This window comes from Panicum virgatum, chromosome 8N (genome assembly GCF_016808335.1).
Source record: "Panicum virgatum strain AP13 chromosome 8N, P.virgatum_v5, whole genome shotgun sequence".
NCBI lineage: Eukaryota > Viridiplantae > Streptophyta > Magnoliopsida > Poales > Poaceae > Panicum > Panicum virgatum.
In genome coordinates, this window is record NC_053152.1 from 37,720,359 (window position 1) to 37,732,535 (window position 12,177).

General features: G+C 49.5%; 1 protein-coding gene across 1 annotated transcript; it reads left to right on the plus strand.

The window, feature by feature from the left end:
- The first annotated feature begins 252 nt into the window (after window positions 1–252).
- On the plus strand, window positions 253–1,689 carry LOC120684439 (probable BOI-related E3 ubiquitin-protein ligase 3). Its single transcript, XM_039966301.1, has one exon. It carries the CDS (start codon window positions 311–313, stop codon window positions 1,388–1,390), a length of 1,080 nt encoding a protein of 359 aa, XP_039822235.1. The 5' UTR covers window positions 253–310; the 3' UTR covers window positions 1,391–1,689.
- Window positions 1,690–12,177: the final 10,488 nt, after the last annotated feature.

A 12,177-nucleotide genomic window follows, 5' to 3' on the forward strand; every position in this document is an offset into this window, starting at 1 on the left:
ATTTGGTTTGGCATCCACACCGGGTACTAGTAGACTGTGGACAGTACGAGTGAGTACGACCCATCCAGGGATGCGGAGGCGTGGGCGGGGCCCACCACGGCTGGGCTTTGTCGCGGCCGTTGCGGCAGGCGCGCGCGCGCCATTTTTTGCGGTGACCACCGGATTGATCGGCGGGCTAGTCTCCACGTGGCGTCGCCTCCTCGAGCTCTATATACCCACCCCTCGTGTAGTTGTAGCCTCACCATCGTCTCCTCTTGCTTGTCTTCCCTGTCTCTCCATTGCTCTCGCTCTCCAGGAGAAGACTTGTGGCATGGCCGTGCAGGCGCGGTTCGGGGGCGGCCTCACCGGGTGCCTGCCGCTCTGCGGCGGCGGCGGCGGATTGGCCGAGGACCAGATGCTAGCGCTCAGGGACTACGGTGGCGCGCTCCTGCCACTGCCGCCAGCCGCCGCCGCGGGCAACAAGGCGTACCAGTACAACTGCGCCGCCGGCGTGGTCAGCGGCGCGCAGAGCGAGCTGACGTGCAACGGCGGCGGGGTGGCGGTGCCGTCGCGGAAGCGCGGGAGGGAGGATGCGCTCGACCAGTACGTGGCGTCCTCGTCGGCGGCGGCGCTGCTGCCGATCCCGGGGACGCAGAGGGCGGTCGTGGCGCGTCACTCTCCCTCGGCGGCGGCGGCGTTCGCGAGCCGGATGGCGGAGTCCGCGACGGCGTCGACGAGCAGGCGGCCGGCGCCGGCCGCCGTGGTGGCGGAAGCGCTGGCGGCGGAGCTGTGCCGGCAGGGCGCGGAGGTGGACGCGCTGGTGCGCGCCGAGTGCGAGCGGCTGCGCGCCGGGCTGGAGCAGGCGCGGGAGCGGCAGCGCCAGGCGCTGGCGCGCGCCGCCGAGGCGGGCGCGGCGCGCGCGCTGCGGGCGAGGGAGGCCGAGCTGGGCGCGGCGCGGCGGCGCGCGGCCGAGCTCGAGGAGCGGCTGCGGCAGGCGGCCGCCGAGGGCCAGGCGTGGTGCGGCCTGGCCCGCAGCAACGAGGCCGTCGCCGCGGGGCTCCGCGCCGCGCTCGACGCACTCCTCCTCCGTGGCGCCGGCGCCGGAGCCGCCCCGGCGCAGGCCGCCGAGGAGGGCTTCGGCGAGTCCTCCGGCGCCGCCCCTGCCGCGGCGGCGGACGACGCGCAGTCCCGATGCCTCGTCGAGGCCGAGGCCGAGGACGCCGCCGCCGCGGCCACGTCGGCCACCGCGGCGAGCAGGTGGACGTGCCGGGCGTGCGGCGGCGGCGAGGCGTCGGTGCTGCTGCTGCCGTGCCGGCACCTGTGCCTGTGCAAGGCGTGCGAGCCCCGGGCGGAGGCCTGCCCCGTCTGCCTGGCGCCCAAGAGCGCGTCCATCCACGTCGCCGCCATGTGACCGCGCCCGCCACGCCGAGGCCGGCGCCCACGGCGCGTAGCCCCCGGCTCCGGCGATCTCGCCAGCTAACTTCGTCATCAGCCTGAGTAATTTATACAGCCGGATACAGTAAAATACTAGTGGTTACTATTTATTAGGACAATTTTATCCCGTTCTGTTGTTTTGTAAAAAAAAGTTACCGCCGGGGTCAAAGTCCTGTTCTTTTTTTTTTTTGAAGGAGGTCAAAGTCCTGTTCTGGTTAACTTGTACTGGGAAAAAAAGATTAGAATCTTGGGGTGCTGCTTCATCCCTCCTCTGTTTCTTGGTCGAGTTGTTCTGTTTCGTGAGGTGACAATGTCCGGTGGCTGGCATCACGGGCGGCGCAGATGCAGATAAAGATACACGCACGAATGATACTGCCGCTGCCGGTTTACCCTCCCAGCATGGCTCAGGCTGCATGCCACCTTGTCTGCAAAAGGCCTCTCTCCAGCAGATCTCACCATCAATCTGCGTGGAGCTGCGCCCTGGCCCGGTCAGCACTGCACGCAGCAGCCACCGGCCGGGGTTGTTGCTGGCGACGCAATGCAATTGCAGCTGCAGCTGCAGATCGACGCATTTGCCATCCTGCCATGTTTCCTTTTTTTTTCTTTTTTCACGAATACGCAGAAAAATTGTGCATCATTATTATATTAAAAAGAAAAAATTTGCAACAACGCGAAGCTAAGAAGGTCACGCTGATAGACAAGAGCACCACAGTTGCAAATGAAAAGAGTATATACACCTAGACGGGTCAATTCTAATATGAACTACTCCCATCTAAACAACCAAGGCGTGTGGCGCCTGCACCGATCCAGAGCTTGATGTCAACCTTGATCTGCACTTGGACCTCATGCACACTAGAGGAGTGGCTATCAAAGTGACGGGCATTACGCTCTTTCCACAAAGCCCAGGTGATGCTCATAACAAGTGTGTCCAAACCTCGCCGTCTTTCCTTGACCTGCATCCGCCGGATGTGATTCCACCAAGGGTGAAGCTGCATAGGTTTCGGAAAAGAGCAAGAGCAGTCCATCCACTCATCCAGGACAGCACGCTCCACCAAAGTTCTTTAGCAAAGCAAGTGTTGACAAGCAAGTGGTTAGCCGTCTCGGCGTGTTCCTAGTCGAACAACCAACAATCATCTTGCGCATCAAGACCATGTCGTCGTCTCGTATCGGCTGTCTAGAGGCGCTCCTTCAATGCGAGCCAGGTGAAGAATTTCATCCGTTGGGGTGCCCAATACTTCCACACCCAACTAGAGCCCGGTAGGAAGGTGCTGCCTTGATGCATAATCCTGTAGCGCGGAGGCCGCAGTGTAAGTGCCATCTCCAAACGAAACGGTCCGAGTCTGACGAGAGATGTACATCAGCAACAACCTGCCAAAGCCGGATGTAATCTCTGAGGACTAGCACCGACAGATCGCCCCTGATGTTTTGAACCCACATTCGATGAGCTAAGGCTTCAGCTACAGCGAGCCTCTTGGTCACCCTCTTGGAAATTACTTGAAAAAGATACGGCGCGATACGGGAGACGGAGCTGCCATTGCCCATTGATCCGATTGTCAAGCCAGAAAAGTGTGCGCTAACCGTTCCCCTTCGCTGTCCGGTCCTCGTTTCTCAGTCATTATCCTTCTATTCATTAGTTTAAGAATATATTGTCCCTTTATTCATTAGTTTAAGAACATATTACGTACAGATACGAGTGAGAATTCTTTTTTTTTTAAAAAAAAGATATGAGTGAGAATTCCCCCATCGGGTATTCGCAAGTTTATTGCAGCGCACATTACAACTTTTTTCAGCGGGCACCATATTCTACGGAAACCAATCCTTTTTGTGCAAACTTTGAAAACTAAAATCAAGAATTCTCACGCACCTCGACCGGACTCCATGGCGGCTCGGGCGCACCTCGGCGGCCTCACGCAAGGACAGCGGGCGGCAGCCTCACGCAATGACGGAAGCGGCGGGCGAATGAAACCTGGGAGCGGCGAATGGGCACTACTAGAAAAAGTGGCATTCGTCCACTTCCAATTAGTACTGGTTGCTTTAAAGCCAGTACTAATGTCAATTTAGTACCGGTTATACAACACAGTGCCCCCCGGAGCCATTTAGTACCGGGTCATATCTCCACCCGGTACTAAATGCCATCATTTAGTACCGGTTGGTGTTATAGCCTGGTGTTTTTCTTGTTTCCTGGTTTTGTTTTCTTGGTGAATGCTTTCCGATCGAGAAACTGAGGCAGCTAGCGCGGTCCCTTTGGATGGTGCCACACGCACGTATACGTAGCAGTGGCGGCTTGACGAGGGCGACCAACGACGTAACCAATTATTGACGGTGACCCCCACCGCTGCTTCGTCGCGAGAACACGTACACTAGTGGGCTCATCATCACGACGCGCGCCTGCCATGGACGACCCGCGAGACCTCATCCTTTCCACTTGTGGAGTGCTGCAGCTGCTTTATTTAGCGTCGTACTAGTAATGTGTATAGCTAGCTAGCTGATCCACAAATTAAAGCTAGGTTTAGCTTAGCTTTTCCATCCTTGGGGACCATATCCTATCGTTATGGTCTCTCTGTTAGACCATATTAGTTGAATGCTCCTCTAGAAAAAGAATCAGCTAGCTTTATTAGCTCCTACTAGCAGTAGTAGCCTTATTTGCTGGCTTTACGACAAAAGTAGTAGTGCTGTTCAAATTAAACTGGCCTAAAGCATCTTCAATAGACTTATTATATATGTATAAATTGAGATTTTAGTTGAAAATTACCATCCAATAGCCTTTTAAATTGGATTGTAAATATAGACCTCCTCTATTTCGGATTTTTTACTAGCCAAAGACGGAGAACGAGGATTGTTCTCTAGAATACCCACAAGATATAGAAAAGCTATAGAAGAGTACAAAGATATAAAAAAACAATTATTACTCAAACAACTCTCTAAATGATGATAGTGTGTAGATTTTAGAAAGGTTCATGTAGATGCTATCATCATCATCATTATCATCGTCGTTGTCGTCTCAGCTGCAGGTTTCATGGAAGTATTGTTTGAGCCGCCCGGGCCCGGCCGGTCTTTACCACCTTATCTTCCTCTACTGCATGCATGCGCCTACCTAGTCAGCAAATCAAACTAGTCTATTGTATGTGGACACAAAATAAACAGAATGCCGTAGCTACCTTCCTTTTGCTTGCTTTTTCCGGCGCTACGCATTCATCTGCAGTTCCATCTGCACGCACTTTTCTCTTCGTCGGCGGCTCTGCGCGTTGGCCCACACGGATATGATGGCCCTGGCGGTGACGACGACCAAGGCAAAAGCGTGAAAAGAGGGTTGCTTGTTTTTGTCTAGCTTGCTTGGGCAGTTAGGCGTGGCAGGCCGCGTTGGACCTGACCTGAGGCGGCCCGGGAGGGAGAACCCCCACCACGCCGCAGTGCCCGCACGCACGCACCACACCCGGCCGGCCCGGCGTCTCTTGCTTGTTCCTGCATTGCAACTTGCACTGCACCTCATCGTGCTGCTAGCTGATCGATGACCAACGAGAGGACACCTTTTTCTTCCTTTCTTTCTTTCTAGTAACCCTGCTACTCACTCTGCACTCCTCGGCGCCGGAACAGTACGTGTGAAAAAAAAATCGATCGGCGGTGGCCATAGACGCCCGGGCGACAGGGATGTCCACGGCGCATGTGCGTACACGTAGAACTGCGGCCGGGATCGATCCATCAAGGTGCATGTTCGATCATGCGCGCGCCTAGTACACTAGTACTGGCGTAACTGCGTGCGTGCGCACGGTACCTACATACTCATACTCCTCACTACTAAAAGAACAATTTGTAGCAATGCCTCGGATTTTTTTAGGAACGGCTCAAAATTTCACCATTGCTACAAATGGTGCGTAATGTTGCAATCGACCCACCTCAAAAAATGCATTTTTAGGGTGGATCACCCCCTCACCCGCCCTAAAAATGGACTCCATTTGTAGGGGCGGGTGAGGGGTGACCACCCCTAAAAATACTATTTGTAGGGGCAGGTCACAATAGGTCACAATAGGCTTATGCTAAAAATTTCACATTTTATGTGTTTTTTGTTATTTTTTGAATTAAACAAAAATTATAGAATAAAATTGAAAATCATTTGTAGGGGTGGGTGGGGGCATCATCCGCCCCTACAAATTAATTTTAATTTTAATATAAAAGAATAACATACTCCATGGAGACACAAGTGGCTGCGTAGTGTGGTGGTAAGGAGAGTTTGTGTGAGATTTGAGATAGGCAGTTCGAATCATGGTTTATGCAAATGTGCAGATATCGTCAAAAAATGGTGGTGGCTGGTTTAGCAGGGATTTGTTTTATTTTGCCCCTACAAAATAAAACAAATCGATCGGCGGTGGCCCTAAACGGCTAAAACGCCCGGGGGTGGCTGGTTTAGCAGGGATTTGTTTTATTTTGCCCCTACAAAATAAAACAAATCGATCGGCGGTGGCCCTAAACGGCTAAAACGCCCGGGCGACAGGGACGAGGTAGGCAGCCGGCCGGCCGGCCATGTGTGCTGTGTGTGTCTACGATTGTGTGTACACGTAGAACTGCAGCCGGGAACGATCATCGCGGTGCATGTTCGATCATGCACGCCTAGTAGTACGGCAGAACTGCTTGCGTGCGTGCGTGTGCGCGCGCCACGTACGTACTCCTACTGAGCCTGTGTGATTGGGGGTGGATCTAGTGTGGGGTACGGGAGTTTCCATGAGCCTGTGAAACCCCCTAATGCCTCCTCAATAATTTTCAAACCAGAGGAAGAAGCAAAGGAGAGGAAGAATAAGAAAAGGAGAGGAGCTAGGGATCAGGAAAGAGGAAAATAAGCTATCCCTAATTCGATTATACTAGTCTATCAATCCGTGCTCCCGCTAATTAGAAGTAATATAAGAATGAAGTCAATAATTATAATTATCTATCTCACACCCTTTTTATTTATTAAATATTCTAACACATACTCTAAAAAGTATATATATCATTATCTAGTCACAATATATTTTATTTTGCATCACACCTCCATATGCATTCAATATATGTTTAGTTGAACTATTTGTTTGTGAATTGGTATTCTTATCTCTTTCATCATACATGAATATATGGTGACATATATCGTGGGTAGTATTTTTATATAAATAATAAAAATAATATATTAATAATGATAGAAATATATAAATAGTAATTTAGAATTTTATATTGATGCACTTTAATATTATTATAATTATATAATTTAGATTCAGATTAATGATTAATTTAACTTGTAATAATAATGATATAATTGGATAATTTATATACAAATTTAAGGAGATATTTGTATTATTTTTATAGTGGCATATGTGGATAATTTACACAAATATTAGAGGGTTACTTTGAATTGTTTTTATAATGGCAGAGGTGGGTAATGTAGATACATATTTAGGGGGTTATTTTAGTCTATTTTCATAATGGCAGAGGTGGGTAATTTATTAGGAAAGATAACAGATCCGATAGTTATTATAATTAGAGTTTTTGGATTGATGGCTGGATGTTTTTTATTTTTGTGAGAATCTAAAAGATTTCTCTATTTTTTCAGAGTGTCCACCTATGATTCTAGGTGGCTTCATGTGAAAGTTCAAGAGCAGCCTCCAATTAGTAATGGTAAGATCCGTATCTGCTACTGCAAATTGTGTGAACATACGGGGCTTCTAGATCCGATCCCCCGGTGCCGTGCTATACCTTGCGTGTGCTCAACTCCAAATGCCGTTACGTACGTGCGTGCGTTGCCTGCGCTTGCTCTCCTCGATCTTGTCATGTCTTCATGTACGTCGCCCGCCCCGGCACGTACGTAACGGACAGAAGCGGGTGGCAAGACGACGACGAGGGAGCGTACGTGATGGATGTCGGACGATACATAGATAGATGCGTGTACATGTCTCTAGCTAGCTGTATACAGCGGAGGTACACGGACGTACGCCTACGTCGTGCATGCGTACAAATTGATTAATGTAATGACTTTTTTTTACAGCCGGTTGTATTCTTATCGATTGGGAATGGCCGGCTCAGTCTGTCCAGCGTCAAGGAATCATTTAATTGGAACGCTCCCCGTTCCCCACCTCCCCACCCATGCCCCTTGCCCTCTTCCATTCCCCTGCCCACTTCCTCGGCCGATCCGCCGCCCCCGCCGCCCCAGGGCCCGTACGCCCTCCACGCCCGCGCTGCCGCACGGCCCCGCCCGTGCCCTTCGCCGGCCCTCGCTGTGATGACACTGCAGTGTTAGCATCCAAGATATCTGGAGAGGAGATTTGGAGGGGAAAGGCTAGAATCAGAGGGTTTGCGGAAGAACAGAGTCGAGACAGGGAGGTAGACGATGGAGGTTTGTCTTCTCTGTTCACGCATAACCGTCACGCTCCTCAGAGCCTGCAATATATGGTGCTCGGTCACAGGCCGACCGGCTGGCCCAAATAGCATGGGCCTAGAGGTGGCCAGCCCACTAGAAGATCCACTAAGCAATACAAGATTGATTACTCCTTGGCGCCATTAGGATACGGGGTCCTGACATCCCCTCCCCCTTTGCCACCGGCATGACCCCAGGCCGGCGATGATGGAAAACGGCGACACAAATCGGCTTCATCTTCCCAAGTTGCAAGGGATGGTGGCATCCCAGACCATTGAATCTTGACGCGCAGAGCAGCAGCGCCAGCATGAGCGATCAACTTGCGGTCCAACATAGCCAAGGGAGTGACAGCATCAGATATATCTGAACCGAAGGAACTCAGATCAGAACTGACCTGAGCAGAAGGTGGCACATGCTTCTTGAGCTGTGAGACGTGAATAACTGGGTGGATCTTGCTGTGAGGAGGCAGTTCCAACTTGTAAGCCACAGAACCAATGCGAGCCAAGATCTTGAATGGGCCGAAGAACCGGTATGCAAGTTTCTGATTTCCACGGGGTGCCATAGAAGACTGGATGTACGGTTGCAGCTTTAAATAGACCAAATCACCTACTGCAAACTCACGTTCGGTGCGGTTCTTGTCAGCCTGATTCTTCATACGTTGCTGGGCACGAAGCAATTGCTGTTGAATCAACTTAGATAGTGTCTCCCATTCAGTCAACAAGTCTTCCAATTCAGTAGTTTGACAGGAGGAGATATCAGAAATGCCCAGGTGACGAGGGGAGTTGCCATACAATACCTCAATGGGTGTCTTCCCCAATGCTGAATGATACGTCGTGTTGTACCAGTATTCTGCCAACGGTAGCCAATCCAGCCACTTCCTTGGACAAGCATTGACGAAACATCGTAAGAATGTCTCTAAACACTGGTTTAATCGCTCGGTTTGCCCATCAGTTTGGGGGTGATACGAGGAGCTCATTAGCAGCTTAGTTTCTGAAAGACGAAACAGTTCTTGCCATACTACACTAGTAAAGACTCGATCCCTGTCAGAGATAATAGCTTTGGGAAGACCATGTAATTTGTACACCTGACTGAGGTATAGCTGAGCCACTTGTAGGGCAGTGAATGGGTGAGCCATGAGAATAAAATGGCCATACTTGGAGAACTTGTCTACCACCACGAGAATTACTGTTTTGTTGTGGGAATTAGGTAACCCTTCAATGAAATCCAAACACACCACTGACCAGGCTTCAGTTGGAATAGGCAGTGGTTGTAACAGACCTGATGGCTTAATATGTTCAAGCTTAGCTTGTTGACAGACTTCACAAGACTGCACATACTGCTTAATGTAATCCTTCATCTTTGGCCATGCAAACAATTGCTTAACTCGATGATAAGTTGCAGTAAATCCAGAGTGGCCTCCAATTCCACTGTCATGTAAGCCCTGGAAAATATGCTGTTGAGCCAAGGGATTGGTGCCCACCCAAATTCTGCCCTTGTACCGAATAACACCATTCAGTAGTTGATAACCCCTGTCATTAGGAGAAGACAGACTGAGTTCAGCCAACAATTGTGTGGAATAAGCATCTTCTGCATACCCTTCTTGTAATTTCTCCACCCAAGTGGGTGTACACATAGAGACAGCCATCAAAGTAGACATGGGTTTCCTGGATAATGAATCAGCTGCTGCATTATTTATCCCTTTCTTGTACTGAATTACATAATCCAAATCCATAAGCTTGAGGAGGGCCTTCTGTTGGATCTTTGTGTGGATCTTTTGGTCAGTTAAATGTAGGAGATTTTTGTAGTCAGTTCTGATAACAAATGGTTTGGCTTGCAGGTAAAATCTCCATTTATCAATAGCCAAGAGAATAGCCAAACACTCCTTTTCATAAGTGGATAGAGCTGCATTTCGAGTGCACAAGGCTTGGCTCAGAAAAGCAATGGGGTGCCCTTCCTGCATCAATACTGCTCCCAAGATAGCATCACTGGCATTAGTTTCCAGAATGAATGATTTGTCAAATTGTGGCAGGGCTAGGACAGGAGTAGTGACCAAAGCATTCTTCAGAGTGTCAAATGCTGATTGAGTAAGAGAGGTCCAGAGAAATGGTGTCCCCTTTTTTAACAGTAAAGTCAAAGGTTTACTCAGAAGGCCATAGTGTTTGATGAATCTCCTATAGTACCCAGTGAGTCCCAAAAAACCTCTGACTTCCTTGACACAACTTGGTGTGGGCCAATGCTGCACAGTCTGAATCTTCTGTGGGTCAGTGGCCACACCTTGCTGAGAAATAACATGTCCCAGATATTCAATAGTGCTCTGAGCAAATGAACACTTCGATGGATTGGCAAACAGCTTATTGTCACTCAGAATCTGGAGAACTTCTGCTAAAAGGGAGGCATGTGCAGCCAAGGTTCGAGTATAATTCAGAATATCATCCATAAACACAAGGACTCCTTTCCTGAGTAATGGTGCAAAAATTTCATTCATCAACCCTTGGAAGGTGGCTGGAACGTTGGTGAGACCAAAAGGCATAACTACAAACTCATAAAGACCTTGATGAGTTCGAAAGGCTGTCTTATGGATATCAGCAGAGAACACTCTGATTTGGAAGATCCAACCAACTCATCCAGTAATTCTTCCACGACTGGCATGGGATGTTTGTTCCTGATGGTCAGAGCATTAAGCTTCCTATAGTCAATGCAAAAGCGCCACGATCCATCTTTCTGACAGGACCGGGGAGGCAAAAGGGCTAGAACTCATACGAATGAAACCTTTCTGCAGCATCTCCTTGAGTTGTTTCTCTATTTCATCTTTCTGATCCGGAGGCAGCCGATAAGCACGGGCATTAACTGGAGGGCCCCCTGGCAATAGATCAATCCTATGATCGCAAGGACGCGTAGGAGGTAAATCAGTTGGCTCCGTGAACACCTGGGGGAACTGATCCAAAACAGCCTGAATTTCAGGAGGATGCTGGGAAACCTCTGAATGTGTAACTGCAGCCACAATAGACTCTGAATGTGCAGATGATACTTTCTTTTGGAACTGGACCATATGAGTAACAGATTTCCTTCTGATTAACCCTTGAAGTTTTCGAGCACTAACATGTCTGCAGCTCACTGTATCTGGTTTAGTGCCACGAAGCAAAATTCTAGAGCCCTTGTGAGTGAACTTCATCTTCTTGTGTTTCCAGTGAATCCACATAGGACTGTTGTCCTCCAACCAATCTGCACCCAATATAATATCAAAGCATCCTAGAGTTAAAACTCTCATGTCCTGGGAGAAAGAGTGACCCTGTGTCAACCATTGGAGACCCTGCACCATGCCACCACACTGTACTGAGCCACCATCTGCTACAGAATAAGTTTCCTGAGAGATAGGGGTTATTGGAAGCTGTTGTTGCTGAACCACAGAGGAACTAACAAAGGAAGCCACACTCCCGAAGTCTACCAAGATAAGAACCTCTTGTTTGCCAATAAGGCCTTTAAATTGCATGGTATGACGTTTCTTGAGTACAGGCTGAGTGGGGGCAACTGCCATCAGAGAAGAGTCAACAGGAGAAGTTAGCAATTCATCATCAGAAGTCCTGTCATCAGAACAATCGAGCACTTCCAGTAATTCTTCAATGATGTGTAGGGGAACTTGCTGGGGACATGTGTGCTGTCTACTCCATTTCTCTCCACATTTGAAACACAGCCCTTTTTCCTGCCGATATGCCTTCAAGAAATCCAGCTTGTCATTCTATTTGGGCTCTTCCAACTGCTTAAACTCAGACTTGGATTTGTGCTTGTCATGAGAATACCCAGATTTCACGGTAGACTTGGAAGAGCTAGACAGCTCAATTTTCGTCAGAGACTTTTTCTTCCCGAATCCAACTCCGCTTCCTGTAACAAAGCAAGAGCGACAGCAGTCTCGACATCTTTGGGACGGTGTAAAGTAATGACTGAATGAATATCATCTTTCAGTTCATTCAGAAAACGAGTCACAAAAAAGCCATGATTATACAGAAGGATGTGATGCGCTAGATCGACAAAAGTGTTGTAATAGTCCTCTACAGAGCCGGTTTGGTGAAGGGAATCCAACTGTTTCATATAGGTTTGGTATTGGTTGCGATCAAAACTGTCACACACTCTCGTGCAAAACTGATCCTAGTCTGAAATACGGCCTTGGCTTTCAACAGAATGGAGCCAAGCCGCGGCAGGACCCGAGAAAATTAGGGCAGCAAAACGGGTTTTCAAGGAGTCGCTCACTGAGAAGATCTCAAAGTACCTCTCGCACTTATCTCGCCACAGTCTTCGATTATCCCCATCGAATTTTGGGAAATCCATCTTGGGTAAGGGACTCGACTTCTGGTGGGTGGGAGGGGGAGCAAGAGCGAAATCAACGCGACTGG

Excerpts from the sequence above, each read along its gene's own strand:
- LOC120684439 (XM_039966301.1), top strand. The coding sequence starts at position 311 with ATGGCCGTGCAGGCGCGGTTCGGGGGCGGCCTCACCGGGTGCCTGCCG.